This window comes from Myripristis murdjan, chromosome 22 (genome assembly GCF_902150065.1).
Source record: "Myripristis murdjan chromosome 22, fMyrMur1.1, whole genome shotgun sequence".
Taxonomy (NCBI): domain Eukaryota; kingdom Metazoa; phylum Chordata; class Actinopteri; order Holocentriformes; family Holocentridae; genus Myripristis; species Myripristis murdjan.
In genome coordinates this window covers 12,257,429-12,269,954 of record NC_044001.1, presented here as the reverse complement: position 1 = coordinate 12,269,954, position 12,526 = coordinate 12,257,429, and the positions used below count along the sequence as shown (strand labels likewise).

Sequence of the window (12,526 nt, the reverse complement as noted above, 5' to 3'; positions counted from 1 at the left end):
TGGAGGTTGTTAATTCTGTGTGGATGTGTGTCTCTGTTGGAGGTGAGCTGACACCAAAGCAAAAGGAGAGCTCGCTTCAAAGCCAAGTGTTCCTTCTCACTTTGAAGTGATGCGTTGACCCTTGATAAGTTTATACTGATAAAGCTATACAGTTCACTTTGCCTCTCAGATAGAGTGCATGCCATAGGGAGCAGGTCATGGAAAAGTCTTGAGTTTGACTAAGTGCACTCTCTTTTACTCTGTCTGTCCATCCCTACCTCATTTCCCCCCACAGCCAGCACACACACACACACACACACACACACACCAGTGAATGTGCATGCACAGATACACACATACAAAGAAACATTCACCTATCCACACACACACACACACACACACGCACACACATCACTGAATGCTGAGGTAATTCGTAACAGTAGAATGGCTCATAACTTTGGGTAAAAGAAACAAATGACACATGCAAGGATTTACACTGCTTTAAAAGGCCATGTTAGAGGCCTCAGTCAAGAACTATATCATCTATACCCTCCTTAAGGTTTAGCTGTTAAAAGAGCTTTGAGGCATTATTACTGACGTGGGGATCAGCTGGAAAAACACACACACAGACACACACACACTGCTTAAAACACTGCAGAGACGTCAACTAACTTCACTATCACCATTTGACAGGCAGATGACGTTCAGCATGAGGGGCGCAGCTTGATATTTGAATACATTTGTTCCACATGCAGGCTGGGGCTCGGTGTTCACACCTCAGCGGCCGCGGCTCGCACACACAGCAGCGCCCCCTGTTGACGCGCGGCTGCAACGACAGGTGAGAGTTAGGAGTTGAGAGGTCGACTTAGCCAAACAGCATGGCGGCTACTTTCTTATCACCGCAGTCATGTTTAATAACACACACATAGGAAGCGAGGTGGTTGTGCGCTTTTATACGGATTAAGTAATTTCTCGTGAGGATAACAAGACTTTGCCAAAGCAGCTGCAGTGTCCTTGCAGGTTTGGAGGACTGGTTTGTTGACAGTGTTAAGCTGGTTAGCCAACAATGCTAGCTCCCTCGCTAGTATGTCGCAACTAAGTCGCTAGCATGCTACCGTATCCCGGGACTTGTTGGAGCTAGCTCACCTCAGTGGCTGATTTTGATCTCTGAAGGAGGACAGGACTTTATAAAGGTGGGTGATACTCTTGTTTGCGAGCACGCCAGCCGTGCAAGTTAGCGTGGTTTGCTTTGGCGAGGTGGCTACCGAGCTTAGGCTAAAGTTAAATTTGGCGTGCTAGCGTAAACATCGCCTCTCCAATCGTGTTAACTTGGTAATGTTGTCGACGTCAGTGCCACCAGCCCAAATATAAACTACAGCCCAATGCGTTTAGCCTGAGCGGGGTTATCGTGAGGCAGTGCTAATGCTAACATCGGCTATCAAGCGCTGAAGTCCGCAAAAACCAGCCTGCATGAAATGGCAAAAAATGTGTGATTCCTCTGTTCATTTAATTTAGTGGTGCCACCATCACAACAAGGAAATCACCGCCTCTGCAAAAGAAAACGGGACATCAAAAGTAATATTGTAATTTACTTTTGTTGTTATGTACAGTTGAAGCAGGTGTAACGCAGGTGGTTTTGACCCAATCAGTGACAGATATAGGATAAAAAAAAAAAAATATATACAACTATCAATCGAAGCGCCACGCCTGCATAAAGAGGAAACACTGCAGAAACTATTTCACATCATGTTAAACCTTCACTTGAACCCATGTCACTCTCACTTTTGTCTACATTATTGTCCAGTTCACCTTAGCTTATTGATAAGACATTTAAATAGTTGATAATGTCAATACAGTGATTATTGGCAGACAGCAGCACCACATAGTGCAGTGTATTATTTGGCAAAGCTAGTATAGGTGTTGCGGTGTTGTTCCAGTTGTTGTCGCAGGTTTGAGTGGCAGTAGTTGTTAGTTAGGTTTGCTCACCTGTGTGCAGTGAGTATGCTTGCACAGTTCAGCTTGATTAGCAGTGTGACAGAAGGGAAATGATGGATGATCATGCTCAACCGTCTTAGAAATTAATCAGTATTTCCCCCATTTTTTCCCCCCTCTACCAAGTGGAAAAGAATTTGGACCCTGTAACACAAATGGTCCATTGACATCAGTGAAAAATTAAATACTTGTAGGTGGGCCTCAGCTCGTGTTCTGTTGCTTTATTTAATTGAACTCCGCAAAGAGGTCATGTTTTTTACCTGTTTGTGAGTTCACGTTACACTAACATTCAAAAATAACTCAAAAACACAAACAAATTACTAGGCAATGTGGTTGAGAGATGATGGAACAGTTAATTAAATGCTGGTGATCTGGAGCAAGGGTTTCCTAATTTAATTTTTTTTTTTTTTTTTTTTTTTTTAGGCATAACTGTGAGGCTAACAGAGATAGTGGGGAAGTCAGTTTGATTTATTATCCAAGCAATATTAAAAGTACTTTTGTTTGTATCATCATTGGAGGTTTGGTTTACAGTTAAATATATTTGAAATTAATTTAACAGCCTAATCCCTCTCCTTCATTCTTTGGCACACAAATACATAGCTGCATACACATGTGCCCGTACCTGAGTGTTTATCTTAGACATGGGTGACCTCTTAGCTCTGTACTGCTCTGTTGAGATGTCTGGTCTTGGCTTAAAGGAAGGAATGCAGAATGACTGCCAGAGAATTCATACTTTGACTATGAGCAGCATGCTGTGTATTGCATGTGGACAGTGTTTGGGAAGTGCTTTCAAGACCATTACTGTGGTTATTACATAAATGTTAAACTAGCCCAAATGGATGAGACTAAAAAGCAAATTCACAAGTGGTATTAGCATTGAGTATGGAGACAGTTTTTCCATGGATGTATTGTGGAAATAATCAGACATCCCTGGTGTCCTTAGTGGTAGGAAGAAAAATGAGTTTACTCTGTAAGGTCTCACATCTCAGGCTTCAGCTGTGTCATGCCTGTTTGTGGTAAGTGTGGGAGCAGGCTTGTCCGATTGTTCCAGCAGACACTGAGGAGAGTGTGTGTTTTGTGTGCGTCGGGATACGGTTGTGACAATTGTGCTGAGCCAGCCTGTTCCTCTCCTTTCTCATGCCTCACATTTTCCGTTGTTAAAACCAACAACCTTTAAACCCTTATTGCTCGCGTGGGCACGCACACAGACGCACTTGCAGTTTTAAATGCACCTTCAGCCACTTTGCCTGCTGCCATGAGACCTGCTGTGTCATGGTGCTGCAGCTGTAATGGATTTCAATGAGGGCAAGATGATGAGTTGCTTGGCAGGGTTAGTCAGGGTGCAACCAAGAGGTCAAAATTTAGCCTAAGACCTGTGCCATCATAACCCTAATTGAGGTGGAAAGGTGTGACTCAGAGTTCACATGAGGGAAGAAAACACCTGGATTATGAAATCGCTCTCTGTAGCATCAGGTCAGACTCCCTGCATCAGCAAGACCAGGGGGTGTTTTACAAAGCAAGCTTAAAAAAAAAAATCCAGGTTTCCGTCACAAAGCATAACTTGAGTGAGCATGACTGTCTAAACGGAGGCATTAAGGTTTTGCTAAAGGCAATCGCCGCTCAGTCGGTAAGAGACCCAGTTCTGCTTACTTCTGCTGTTACACACATTCACATTTGGGCATGACAGACCGCAACTGCAATCTTGCAATGATGGCCAAAGGTTGACAAACTGGAGCAACTGGGGGTTAAATACTGTGCTCCAAGACAACATGACTTTGTTGTTATTGAGGGAGGGTGGGGTGTTACTCAATCACTTGGTGCTTGTATGAAAATGAGGGTTGATTTGTTTGGCATGTTCCTTGCTTTTGCTCAGCGGGAGTTTGGATGTCTTTTTTTTTTTTTTTATGAGACATATTCCACAGTTGCAACATTGTGACTGAAAGCTGTTGTCATTGCTGGCTGCTGTTGTCATTGAAGAGACAAGGGCGGGATAAGGGTTCCCCATGGGCACAGCAGATGAGCCTTTTTATGCTGTCCAATATGTGCTCGGCAAATGAAAGTCTCATTACTCCGCTTTGAATTTCAAAATGTTTACAGGCTCTGTTCGCTTTCCCCAGGGATGTAATGACCATGTGGTGTTTCCAGAATGTTGCAGCTACTTTTACTAACATGCTTAACCAGTATTCAGTCTACATCAGGGCCATACAGAGCCATATGAAGACAGGTTTTCATTCCAGCCGATCACCAGTCACATCAGGTGATATCACTGATTGTGTTGTCCTGTATTAATCAGCTGCTGCAGCATTTAGTTGGAACGAAAACCTGCAAACAATTGGCTTTTGATGATAGCACATGGTTGTAGCCTACATGCTGACGTCCTCTTACAATTAGTTTATCCGGGCAGTGGACAGTGCAGTGATTACAGAAAAGCAGCAAGGCTAACATTCGTGAAAAATCTACCATAGCTCCGGTCCAGGCCTATCTTTGTTATCGCTAATATATGCCTTCCAATTAGGCTTCAATTCAATAAAAACTGTACTGGAGCTGCTGTAGATAGTTGAATGTAGGCGTTTTTCCCCTATTTTTTCCTGGCAAGAATGTCAGAAAATATGTCACAAAAGTTAATGGCACAGTACAGTCTAGACTTTTTGTGAATCACATTGAGACCACTCTCCTTGAGCTGTTGATTCAGTGACTGTGCGCCCACAATTTGTTACCCACAGTCAGAAAGGTTCCCCTATTTACATTCCACAACTGGAATGTCTGCCTTGGATTTTCCACTGTTTGTGGGAAAATGTTTCGGAAGTACAACAGATGAGCAGGCTTTGCTATTGATGGGACCGTCGATAATTCCATTTGCCTCATATTACATTGTTTCTCTACTTGTGCTCCACACCACACTAGAGAGAATGAAGTCCACAGATATCATTTTCCCCATAAAACATTTCTTAAGACAGCAAATTACTTTGGCTGCTCAGCTCCATCTCAGTCACTTAGTGTTTGTTATATTGTTGAGTTAATTCTCTCTTCTCACTGTCCTTTTCCGCAGATATGGCCGTGTCGGTGCGGGGCCTGTACTTCGTGGTCACCCTGTTTTTGGGTAGTTTCTTTGGCAGCGTCTTCATGCTGGGTCCAGTGTTGCCCCTCATGCTGCTGTCTCCTGCATGGTACCGCTGGATCACTGATCGCATCGTAGCTACCTGGCTAACCTTGCCTGTGGTGTGTACACCAGCCAGGGAGTCACTCTACTTAGTCTACATCTGTGTCTCCCATATGATCTTTAGTTACCCTTTTTATTTACCTTGCATAACCCAGTCATGATGTTCTGCGTCATCTCACCCTTGTTTGTACCTCTCCTTAAGCAGATTTTCATTTTATTGGAGCTACACTTTGTTTATTCAAATTGCCCTTGAGTACACTTATGTAAATCCCGTGTACAGTGACCACATAAACTAATGTCATTATCTTTTTTTTTTTTTTACCTTTATTTGCCTCACTGTTCTCTCTCTCCACTACACCCTTTCCTCCCCATTCTCCCCTCTTCATCTTTATCTGTTTGTCTCCTCTTGATCATCTTTTTGTTATTTTTCCATTTTTCTTCCCCACTGTCCTTTCTGTTTTCTAATCCCTTCAACTTTCTCCTTCTTCCCTCCATCTGATGTTTTTCCCCTCCCTCGACAGTCCCTGCTGGAGCTGGTGTTTGGTGTGAAGGTGGTTATAACAGGCGATGGCTTTGTTCCGGGGGAGCGCAGTGTGATAATCATGAACCACCGTACCCGGCTGGACTGGATGTTCCTGTGGTGCTGCCTGCTCAGGTACAGCTACCTTCGTCTGGAGAAGATCTGTCTCAAGGCTGCACTCAAGGCTGTGCCTGGCTTCGGTGGGTATAATGCTATTGCTCAGATGCTTCTTTCATACACACAGACGCTCACCTTAGAGTTTTGCTTGGGCCTGAAAATTTTTAACCCAACACAAAATTTGCCTGAACACATGAGGCCCAAAACTGTCCAACCCTTACTAGTCTGTGTATTTTATGAGCCCATATTGAAAGACAAAAAAACATTTCCTTGCATTGATTTTTTTTAAAAGATGCAGTTGATCGGCTATTCACAAGTTAGAATTCGTAGTGAGAGCCTAACCTGATATTTCTCTAAATATTCTCCAAATAAAATTCATTTCCATGTTTTTATTTATTTATTTATTTATTTATTTTAGCAGTTTGGCTAAAAAACGGTCTCTACAATCCAGGCCTGATGCAGCCCAGTTAAAAATGTTGAGATTTAGCTCGTTCTGACATGGACCCATGAGGTTCAAGCCATGAATCACATTTTTCCACACAATAAGGAAAAATGCGAAAACAGAACAGTTTCTTATTCTTATTCTTAAAATGCACAGATACTATAAGTAAGCTTTCTTTTGTTTCCCCAAGTAGACACAGGTTTGGCTAGCCTGATTTTTGTCACCGTGGTTGTTCCAGAGAATAGGGATTCTGAAGGAAAAGGCCCAGTTTCAGTTTGTTATGAGATCTGTACCTAAATAATCTAAGCCCTGCATGTGTTATGGATTGATTTGAGCATGAAAAGAAATCAGTTACACATTTACTGCATGTGTTGTCCAGGCTGGGCGATGCAAGTGGCCTGCTTCATCTTTATCCATCGTCGCTGGGAGGAGGACAAGAGCCACTTGGAGAACATGCTGGACTACTTCTGTGACATCAGGGAGCCCCTGCAGCTGCTGCTGTTCCCTGAGGGCACTGACCTCACTGGTGAGAAGTCAAGAATGTAACACTTAATGCATTGATGGGAAATTTTGCACAAATTTCAGTTGTTATTCTCAGAATGGGCTACCCACCAATCATTTTCCAGTGCCCAATATGGCCCTGCACCTGCCTTACGCCTTCGCACTCACAGTCAGGCAAACACAATTTCAAAGTGTTAAGGCATGGTCAAATCCCTGTACACACCCCCCCCCCCCACAGTCATTTCTGCAAGAATGCTCTGATGTCTCAATCGAAGCAACAGTGACACCAGCACCCAAAGCCCTTTCGGATCACAACTAAGCCAATCAAAGTCATCAAGTAGTCTTAGCAGGAATAGCTTAACCTCTTTCTAGATATTATGACGTCAGTCTGAGTTATGCAGGGCTCTAGTGACGTCGCATGAAAATAGGCAGCAGCCCTAGAGCATGAAAACATTTTTTTCTCCTTGTGTGTGTGTTTATCCCTCTTAAAACTCCAGGCATAATTTGACCTATGAAACAAGCAGTTGTATGTTCTGACAACTTTTATGGTAATTGCTTTGTTCTTTCCTTCGCTGAAATATTTCTTCTTCAGTCACACGTATAGACCTCTATCTACAGGATTTGGATCAGGGTGCACTTAAGCCCCTCTAAAGATTTCCCTTCCCCGTTTGGAGCTGAGGAACCTATGTGAAATGAATGAGGGATTGTGTGAGGGTGACAGGTTAGAGCTTTGTCCGCCCTGGGAGAGCAGATATCTAAGGCTCGACAGACGAAGGGCTGGCCTTAGTCCTTTTGTCCTACAAGTCGGCCTGAAGAACTACCTGTTACGTAATGTGACATGAGTTATGATAGAGTTTCCATGTTCCTGCAACGAGTTCCTGAAGAATGTTTGGTTAATAAACAGTCATCTTCCCTGTGTTTATGTCCCTCTGAGGTTAGGGTTAAATACATAGTGTGTGTCACCAGTGATTGTGTTGCATAAATGTAATCCTACCCCACTGTTATTATCCATAGCCAACATCATTATTAGTATGTATTTTTGTATCATGTCTTGTCAACAAAGTTCTGTTTTTCTTAACAAAGGTGCCCAAAAGCTTTGAAAATATGAAGAATATGAATAGTTCAAGACTATGTTGTAATGATATTATCTTATAACAATGTAATTGTATTATACATAATTGTATTATACAGGGGTCATGGAATTTTTGGAAGGGCAAGGAATTGGGAAATTGAATAGGTTCCTGCGACATGTCATGGAAAATCATGGAATTTTTGCAAGTCTCACTTCATAAAATCTAATTGGTTATTCACCAAACATAATACTTTTTTTCTGTTGTGTTTGCGCTAGCTTCTAGATCCTGAATTTAAGACACTGAATGGATAGTAACTGTTAGTAACTGATAGTAAGTGTGTTTAAAGTTATGATAAAGGAAAAGGATGTCATGTTTCATTTATATAGGTCATGTAAAGTCGTGGTCTGCGTGGTCTGCTCATGTGTTACAGCAGCTGCTAAGTATACAGTCAGAATGAAACCAAACTGACTGCTCATACTGCCAGCTTACAACTCTGGTCTTCATTAAACACAATAATAATGCTGCCACACTGCAGCACCATGCAACCGACATTATTAGTCAAATGTACGTAAAAGTGCAATATTCAGTTGTACTTTTAAATAACAGTGTGTCATCTAATGTGTAGTGTAATGTATGCGTATAAAAATAGTTTAACATTTTCAGAGGCTATGCACATTGTACCTACACACCCTTCAGGTTCATCCTGTGTCTGTGTGTCCTGCAGAAAACACAAGAGCAAAGAGTGATGAGTTTGCTGCCAAGAATAGCCTGCCTAAATATGAATATGTGCTGCATCCCCGCACCACTGGATTCACCTTCATTGTGGACACATTACGGAAAGGTCAGCGGTCATCTACATCAACGTTCTGAATGAATGAAATGTTTACATTAAACAGCACAGTGATTCACTCGTCAGAATGATGATTCATTGAAACTATGCTTGACAGTCCAACAGCAGTCAACAAATAAGTTTACTCACTGGTAAATGACTATCATTATTTAATGTCAAAGAAAATAAATAGGACTGAGAGCCCAGCGGCATCATGGAAATTTCTTATCAGCAAAGCTTACAGTCCGCCAGGGCAAAATGGCTTGCTACTACAGTGACCTTAGTTATTATTACAGTGACGTCGTTACTTGCGAGGGATCATACCTGTTATTCTTCAAAGTCTCAGACTAGTGCTTCATCCCACTGCAAGCCATTGCAACACCCTTAATGTTCTCATGTTTCCATGTGAGCTAATTCTGGCAGCCCTCCAGAGATCTTAAATACCACCTCTGGGCCTGCTGTCTCATCCCTTGCCCATTGTGGATACTGAGCATGGCACTAACTCTTCAAGCAGGTGTTGTGAATCGGTGTGACGTCACCACACTTGGGTAGTTCTCAACTCCCTCAACCCTGCGCTGCTGACCAACATGTTGTGCATGTTGTCTTTGTCTCACTGTGTCCATCTCAGCTCTATTTATACCAGATTAGATCAGAGTGCTACAGGAGCAGACGCTGGCAGGTGTTATGCTGCCGGCTCCATGTTTCATTCAGCTGTCACTGTTTGTTGTAAAGACAGGCGGCCAAGTTTCTATCAGGCAGACTAGTGGTGATGATGTAGAGCTCATGGTGGTTTAGAAGGAAGGGAAAGGATGATTCATGCAACACTAAGCCCCCAGATAATTGAGGTACATGTGTAATGGTGTTAAAAGCTGGTATTTTGAAGGGTGGATGACACAATCCCAATTACAAGTTTGGTTGTGGAAAACGGATAATGTCAAGACTCCCTGCAGCCTCACATCTAGATTTTGAGAGTGTAGGCTTTTAATATTGAAAATAGAAAAAATGTATATTGGTTAATATTGATCATTTTGCAGTCTATTTTACTATCTTGATTTTGTCAGGTCCTTTCCTAATTGAAAGCGTTCCTCCTGCTGATACTAACTCCTCTCCCCTCCTTTCCTAGGAGACAACCTGGATGCGGTCCATGACATTACAGTGGCATACCCCAAGAACATCCCTCAGACAGAACGGCACCTTATCCTGGGGCTTTTCCCCCGTGAGATCCACTTCCATGTACGCCGCTATGAGGCTGCCTCCCTGCCCACCTCCTCCTCTGCCCTGCAGACTTGGTGTCAGGAGCGCTGGGCAGAGAAGGAGACCCGCCTGCGGGACTTTTACTCAGGCGAGCCCCGGGCTTTTGACAGGGACGGTGTGGCACGTGTGCCACCCTGTAAGACAGAGCTACGTGTGGCTCTCATCAAAGCTGCCTCACTGCTTTACTGGAGCAGCTTTATTGCACTGTGCTTCACGGGCCTCTGGCTCTGGGCTCCGTTCAGGTTCTACTTCCTGGTGATGGTTGGGGTGTACCTGGGCCAGCAGAAGCTGATAGGAGGGCTTGAGCTGCTGGAGTTGACCTGTCATCGTTACTGGAAGTCCATGGCTGCTAATGCGGCTGAGAAGAATAAGGTGCTGGATGGGAAGATGCAGTGAGGAAGGAAGAAAAGGACTGCCAAATGTTTTGAATTGTGTTCAGCAAGGACACTGAGGCCTCAGTTGTCTTGGCTTTGCTCAGTCCAGAGGGGCAGAGGATCCCCTCCAGGGGCCCAGTCCTCCTCTGTCTTAGACAGGGAGGAAGGAGTGCACCTACTGACAATATGCATGGCTTCACTGAAGGGAGCACAGCTTGCTCTGGAAGAGGCTGGGAAACAGTGGAAGAACAAGAGGAATGTTATGTTTTTATGTCTGTGCGCTTGTTTCAAGGAATTAATCACTCATTTTATTGTGTCAGATGCCCACTGTTTGTGACAGTAACTGTATCTCCCTAGCTGTTGTTGCAGTATAAGTTTATGTTGTTGTTCATCCGAGACCTCAAGGTTGTCATTTGTGTCACAAGAAAAAAACAACAACAATGGTTTTAGTTTTTAGTTCAGTTGTACTGTAGCTGTGTCTTTAAAGTTAGTTTTATTTTCATGTTATGTTGCTCTTGGTTTTGTATCTGTGTCTTTAAAGTGATGGAACACAGCCATAGCGCGGAACACTTATAACATGAGGACTTGACTCATTTAACCAATGTTCAGTACTGTAGTTAGCCAAATTAGATTATTGACTCATCTAGCCAAATCAGTCAGTTTCCATTAGTAGTCTTTAGCCAAGAATATGTCATTAGAAAGGAATGGTGTTATTCCCAGGGAATCATAGGAACATACACAACATGTGTATCATTGTTTACGTTCATAGGATATGAATACTCCTTCATACAAATGCATAAGTTAATGTGATGTTTATTGATTAGCTCTTGTTTTGTGCATGTTTGTTCAAGTAGCTTTTGCACATAAAAGCCAAAGGTGAGACGAGCAGACGTGATGTAAAAAAGTAACCAAACAGAATGTAGCCTGTCTATCAGGAAAGGACAGCTTCACCCATCACTGCCAAGGGTGCCTGCAACTGGATTGAAGCAACACGTGTAATCATCAACTCCTGAAGATCAAAGATCTGACTGAGGACTGACTGCAGGCACAGATGAGTTTTCTTGCCTCTGTGGGAACGAAGAGATTCCTTGTAGAGGCAGGATGTGGGTGGTGCTGAGGTGGAAGAATGTCCTGTTGGGACAACATTACCCCTCAATGTGCAGGGTGGCACGGAGGACCAGACTTGGAGTGGAAAACTGGCCTTGAGCTCAACCTAATCCAAAAAAGCCCTGTAATGCCCACCTCTCCCTGTGTCCCTCATTGGGGAGCTGGCATTGATGCGCCTGCTAAACTCAATTAGCAAATGACAGCTGAAAAAGCTACTCCAATTGTGCCAAAAAAGGACAGAAATTGAGACATTACATTGGAGCAGCACTTCATCCACTCTTAGCTCTCAATACCACCTAAACCATGCCATATTCTGAGGGCTGTGAAAGATTTCTCTTGTACAATCTACAGCAGTTTTTATGACACTGTGCAATCAAATCGAGTTGACCATCAAACTGCTGCAGGTGTGGCAATCATATTTTGTGAAAGAAAAGTCTTATGTCCCAGTCAGCCAAAATAATAAGACTGACTGAAGTGTCTTTCTTGTTTATGTGTATCTGAGGCTCCCAGCGTTAAAGTGTAAAGGGGCTGGTTTCAGTCACTGTGATCGGCTATGTTAACAATTCTCACATCAGCATGTCAATAGTTTACCAAACATGGTACCTTCCAAACGAGAACGTCTGAACCAGCCAGAACCAACATGTATCTCTCTGTCTCTGTCTCTCTCTTTCTCATGCAATTTTTTTGTTACTTATTTTACAATCAGCTGCTGATGCTGGACCTCTTTAAAGTCTGTCCTCAGGTAAATACATCGGGCACTGTTATCAATCTCTTAAAGAAATAAACATATATCTAAATAAATATACCATCTTAATCCATTCAAGTCTCCCATCAGTTCATTTTTTTTTTGTATGTCTAAGCCAAAGTAATGTTGCCAGTTGTTGATCATTACTGATGCTGCCAATTAATTGACTAAAGCCACCTAGCTCTTTAGCCTTGATTTCAGTTGTGATATTTTTAAAAGAATGTAATAAAAGATGTCTTTTACTCTGAAGGGATTATAGGGCATGCACCAACAAATTCTCATCTTGTCAAACTAATGTTGCCATAAATTGGATTATTTAAATATAAAAAATATATATTATGCCATAAGCATGAAATGTGCACAGCCTTTATGCAGTAAAATTACTAAAGTAATATAGTGCTATTATATAATCCATTTTGTTTTGTTTTTTTTT

At 42.7% G+C, this 12,526-nt stretch overlaps 1 protein-coding gene across 1 annotated transcript; it reads left to right on the top strand.

Annotated features, from left to right (window-relative positions):
• The first annotated feature begins 823 nt into the window (after nt 1-823).
• lclat1 (lysocardiolipin acyltransferase 1) lies at nt 824-12,167 on the top strand. Its single transcript, XM_030044578.1, has 6 exons — nt 824-1,172; nt 5,021-5,190; nt 5,653-5,851; nt 6,590-6,736; nt 8,509-8,625; nt 9,737-12,167. Exons 2-6 carry the CDS (start codon nt 5,023-5,025, stop codon nt 10,261-10,263), a joined length of 1,158 nt encoding a protein of 385 aa, XP_029900438.1. The 5' UTR covers nt 824-1,172; nt 5,021-5,022; the 3' UTR covers nt 10,264-12,167.
• Nucleotides 12,168-12,526: the final 359 nt, after the last annotated feature.